This window comes from Leiobunum rupestre, chromosome 8 (genome assembly GCF_980474605.1).
Source record: "Leiobunum rupestre chromosome 8, qqLeiRupe1.1.hap1, whole genome shotgun sequence".
NCBI lineage: Eukaryota > Metazoa > Arthropoda > Arachnida > Opiliones > Sclerosomatidae > Leiobunum > Leiobunum rupestre.
In genome coordinates, this window is record NC_143391.1 from 19,005,473 (window position 1) to 19,010,890 (window position 5,418).

Sequence of the window (5,418 nt, forward strand, 5' to 3'; positions counted from 1 at the left end):
ACCAAGAAGTGCGAGAAGAAGATGTCTCGTCAAAGGAGCTTCACTGCTTCGTCGATGCCAGCTGCAAAGCTTACGCCGCAGTAGCGTACATCCGCTACGAAACCAAAAACGGAAGAATATTAACCGCCTTAAGCCCCATTTTCGTGCTCGCTGGTAGCGGGTAAAAATCGACAAAATCCGCTTCCGCTACACACTTTTTCACTTTCCGCGTCGATCTGTTTCAAACAGATATTTTAGATTAATTTTCACGCTTGCGAGTGGCGGATGCGAATTTTGACGATTTTTATCCGCTACCAGCGAGCATGAAAATGGGCCTTAAGTCGCCTCCAAATCTCGCGTGGCTCCGCTTAAAACTCTAACCCTACCACGCTTAGAACTCATGGGTGCATTGCTGGGTGTCCGGTTAGTGAACCATTTATTGAAAACCCTGTCCATTCCTCCTACCAATGTCAAACTTTGGACTGACTCAACCATTGGATTTCACTGCATTCGCGGGAACGCCACACATTGGAAACCATTCGTCTCGAATCGCGTTCGCGAAATCCAGTCACTAACTAACCCTCAGGATTGGAGCCACTGTAAAGGGAAAGACAATCCAGCTGACCTTCCTATTAGAGGTAGAAAAGCCAACCAACTGGCAACCTGTATTTTGTGGTGGAGAGGCCCGGAATGGTTGTCTAAACCTCTACCGAAAGAATCCATTCATCTAAGTGACGAAGAACTTGAAGATGTAAACACCAATGAGCTTTACAGCGAATTGAGGAGCACTGTTCGAACAGTCAGCAATTGCTTAGGCGCAACTGTACCCGCTCCGGAACCTATACTGGACCTCAATCGGCAAAGCATTTTAAAGAAAGTTTACAGAATCACAGCTTGGATCCTACGCCGCACCTTTAATCTTCGAAATCCAAATGAAAAACGGCAGGGTCCGCTCACCGCCCAAGAAATAAACGAATCCGAAAAACTCTGGATCCAAAGGGCGCAACAAGATAGCTTTCCGGAAGAGGTTTTTGCCCTAAGCGAAGGTAAACCAATACCCAATAAGTCGAAAATACTAACTCTTAGCCCATTCTACGACGAAGACAAACTGCTCTCCGTGGGTGGACGACTGGTGGAATCTAATCTAACATATAAGGAACTTCATCCGCGGATTCTAGACTCGCAACATCGACTCTCCGAGCTCATAGCATTAGATCACCATCAGCGAATCATGTGTGCCATCCCCCCCGCCCCCCTCCAACTCCAGTTACCCGAGGATCCTAAACAATACCAATACTTTACGCGCCAAAAGTCTTCTCTCACCAGAAGGACTCTACTCCTTTCACGTACAGCATCTTTGCCAGCCATCTCCAAAAGTTGTGGCTGCCGCGACTGTACTATATTCCATTTTAATAATCTTTAAGCTCAATTAAAAGTTGTTTTGTTTTCAAATCCGTTTCCACTAATTTCGCGATATTAAAAGTCACGGTAGTCCCGCACCAGTTTACCCTTTAGGTATTTTTCATTCGGTACCCAAACCTATAATAGCTCTCCCAAGTTCATCTTTAACTTCTGAAATTTATTGCGGTACAACCTTCCTTTTTCTTTCCTCTCCAAAAATGCATTCTTTCAGCTTTTGGTTGTAAAAAACTAAATAACCACATATAAACAGCAAAGGTGGGCAATCCCGTATAAAATCTCGTCATCTCATCATTGTCTTTAATTTTATGGACACCCCAAGTCTTCTGTGCTATACGCTCCTCCAGGTCTTTCACTTTTGCCTTTAACACGCGATTTTCTACTTCCATATCGAAATACTCAGTTTGAGTACCCTGGGAATACGCTTGTTTACAATCAGAATGCTCCTTCGTTGATGTTGACAAACTAATATTTCCTGCAGCTGATGAAGTTAATGAAAGTGTGAAATTTTCCTGAACTGGTAATGGTGAGGTAATAGGATCTGTTACATCAATATTAGCCATTGTTTCCAATAGTGAATTAGTGTCAGTCATTGATGCTTCTGAAAAGGTGTCTGTCGTAAACTTGGAAACCGTAGCTTCGTTTATACTTATATCAGTACTGGCATAATCGTGGAATTTGAGAGATAGTATCAATATTTTCCTCTCCAGGTGTTTTTCTAAAAAACCTTCATATAACTTCTCCTGGTATTAAAAACAACCAAGGCTTAATTAGAAAATTAAAAAAAAAACTAAAATTTCTATATATACAAGATAAAAAAATCAAGTAAATTAAAGGTATATATGTCCCCTAGGAGGGGTTATACAATCACCGTGTCTGTGTGTCTGTGTGTCTGTCTGTCTGTCTGTCCGTGCAAAGCTTAATCATTGCGTACGCAGTTTCTCGAAATCTCTGCGTTCGCAGTTGCTAGGAGGGGTGGCAAAACCACCGTGCGACGGTGAGCGTTAGCGGATTAATTTGCCGTTGGGTTTGGTTTGGATATTTGTTTTCGTTAACGCTCACCGTCGCAACAGTTTTAACTCAGTTTGATTGAATATTTCGTTATTGTAATGTTTATGTGTAGGGTGTGAATGTTGAGTTTGTGTTATGACGGTTGTGGGTGTTGTGTTTGTGTTTGTTGTGTTAAGATGGTTGTGGGTGTTGAGTTTGTTGTGTTTGTTTTTGTTGTGTTTGTGTGTGTACGGGCGTTTTCTCTTCAACTTCTTCTTATTGACTTTTGGGCAGTAGCCCCGCCAGGGATTTTATGCACGTAGGCCCAGCCTGAATTAGAGGCCCCATCTATAATGTTTATTTAAAAAATTCCCGAGTTTCAAGGATTTTTTTTATTTAAATGTTTTAAATTTTGACATGATTTCTATTTTCCCATTGAATTTTTTAAAGGCATTTTAATCAAGGAATGACACTCTTCGATTAGTTTTTTTTCCAAATTCGTCGACTACTAACTTTGGGTTTTCTTTTAAACAATTCGACAAATCACGATTTATCGACAGTGTAGCCAGATTTGAAAGCCTAAATTCTCCCATAGTTGTCCGTAGACGTGTTTCAATTCTTTTGAGTGAACTGAAACTTCTTTCTGAGATTGTATTTGCCACAGGAATGCAAGAAACAATTTTGTAGTATTTCACTAGGTCGGGGAACCCATCTGCCATTTTAATTAAATAGTGGAAGCAGTCGATTACGCTGGTAAATTTCTTGGGGATAATTAAATTTCTGGCTATATTAATTTGGCTTTTTAACGAATTCAGGTCGAATTGAAACCGATTATAAGTGTTACAATGGGTTACGATATCGTTTTCGTTAAGAAAGTTTTCTGAGTTAGGGTCAGACGCCATTATACCTTTGAATAAGCCAGAGTTTTCCAATAGTCGAATTTTCATTTCTGAAATAAATTTATCAACTAATTCGAAATAGGTGGACCTCAACTGGTCAATCAGGGTTTTTGCTTCCGTTTCCCTGCTACCCGTTGTACTCGTTACCACACTATGTTTTAATCTCTTGTTAGGGATTATTTTACGTTTCCGTAAAGCTATCGGTTCGCTGTTACGATCAGGTATTGCAATAAAAGCAGATTCTGCGATTTTAGTAGCTTCTACCCAAATTAAATCAAAACGTTCCGAGTTCCTACATTCTTCTAAGGTCTTAACGGTAGCTTGGCAAATGGCAACGGCTTCCGTTAAAATAACTTTCGAACTTTGCAAGTATTCCGACAGGGAATTCGTTACGCCTAATACTTCGTCTAGTGCGACAATTAATATTAAGTTGTTAAAGTTATGTAATTGGGATATATACCCACGACACTCCTCTGGTTTTCCGTTTTCAATTAGATTCTCTAACGTTAAAACTACGGAATCGAGTCTATTTCTAAACTAACTAACACCTTTTTTTTTACTCCACCACCGAGTGTCGCAGCTTTGTGGCATTTATCTCATAGCCCAGATCTTTTTGGGAGTTTTCAAAATATTCGCTTCTAATAACCGAATTGCTTTGAAAATTGTATATGGCCTGAACCAAACCAAGTAGTTCCCTAACTGCCAATATTTTGGAGCAACAGTCAACTAAAACTAAATTTAAGCGGTGCGCGTAGCTATGCACGTACGGCCTACTGCCTCTTCTACTTTCACCCTCACTCCTTTTACGTGTCCGCTCATTACACTTGCCCCGTCATATGTCTGTCCAACGCAATTCTCCAGTTTTAAACCACCCTCTGTCAAAAGATTTATAATTGCCAAGCTGATATTCTCAGAATCGAACTTATGTAAATCAGTGAAACCTAGAAATCTTTCTACGACACCTATTTCTATTCTAGTATATCGAATACAAACGCTTAGCTGCTCCACCCCTCCATTGTCTCGGGTTTCATCGGCAATTACAGAGTAAAACCCACCGGATTCGATGACCTCTTCGACAATCATTTTCCTTACTAAATTTGCACAAATGTCAATTATTTCATTTTGTACAGTGCTGTGAATATATTTTGCATTATTGGGCATACTCTCGCATTTGGCTTTCAAATCAGGACATTTTCTTTTCAGAAGTTCTAAAATTTCAATAAAATTTTCTCTGTTTCCAATTTTATCGGCAGATGTATTCCCACGTGTGCAGATAATACCTCTCTATTTCTAATTACGTCAAGTCTATGGTGGCCATTAACCTGAGACGATATTGATCCACGAGATTTTAATTCAGTGTAGTCTAAATACATTCTATAGGCTAGTTGGTGGGAAGATTTATTCGAAGTGAAATGTTCTTCGAATTTTTTCGCCATATTTTTCCAATCCGAAAATCCGTTCACAAATCCAGTATTTCTACTGCCTAGAAAATGACGGCAACAAAAGCAGTAAACTGCATTTTTTGCAACTGAATACTCAAGCATTCGATATTTGTCGTACCAAGAAGAAATGAAACCACGATTTTTACCACCCATTAAAGTTTTAGGAAAAGGATTGAGTTTAGGCTGAACTGGAAGGCAATCTTTATCTAAACTAATATCCAATTCGTGTAAGCGCACTTCTGTTAAATTAGTTAAATCTTGCACATCGGCAGATATAGTAGGGTTTCTAATAATTTCGGCTTCATTACTTAGTGCAATGTCTAAAGCAGAACTGACGTTTGGAAGAACCTCAGAAATATTACCACCTTCGAATTCTAAACCCTCTTTATTTCCCAAGCTTTCCCCGGGACTATCATTATCAGTAGCGGCGCTAAGGGTGGGCTGAAGTGGGCTTTAGCCCCCCTGCATTTCTGAGAGGGGCCACATATTTATATTAATAGGGCCACATATTTATAATTAAGAGGCCACATATTGGAATTTATGAATTTTCTTTATCTCTAGGAATTTGCTTTATTTACCCAATAAGATATAAGACCATAAACGGATAGATTCGGGAGGAACGGAGCGGAAATTGAGAGAAATTTGAATGTACAATAGAAAGAAAAGAAAGGGAATTTAGGGAAATACCC

At 39.7% G+C, this 5,418-nt stretch overlaps 1 protein-coding gene across 1 annotated transcript; it reads left to right on the forward strand.

The window, feature by feature from the left end:
* The first annotated feature begins 379 nt into the window (after positions 1–379).
* Positions 380–1,402, forward strand: LOC149932633 (uncharacterized). Its single transcript, XM_090157156.1, has one exon. The coding sequence runs from the start codon at positions 380–382 to the stop codon at positions 1,400–1,402; it is 1,023 nt and encodes a 340-aa protein (XP_090013282.1).
* The last annotated feature ends 4,016 nt before the right edge of the window (positions 1,403–5,418 follow it).

Bases quoted from the DNA above. Each gene is read 5' to 3' on its own strand.
- LOC149932633 (XM_090157156.1), top strand. From the start codon at position 380: ATGGGTGCATTGCTGGGTGTCCGGTTAGTGAACCATTTATTGAAAACC.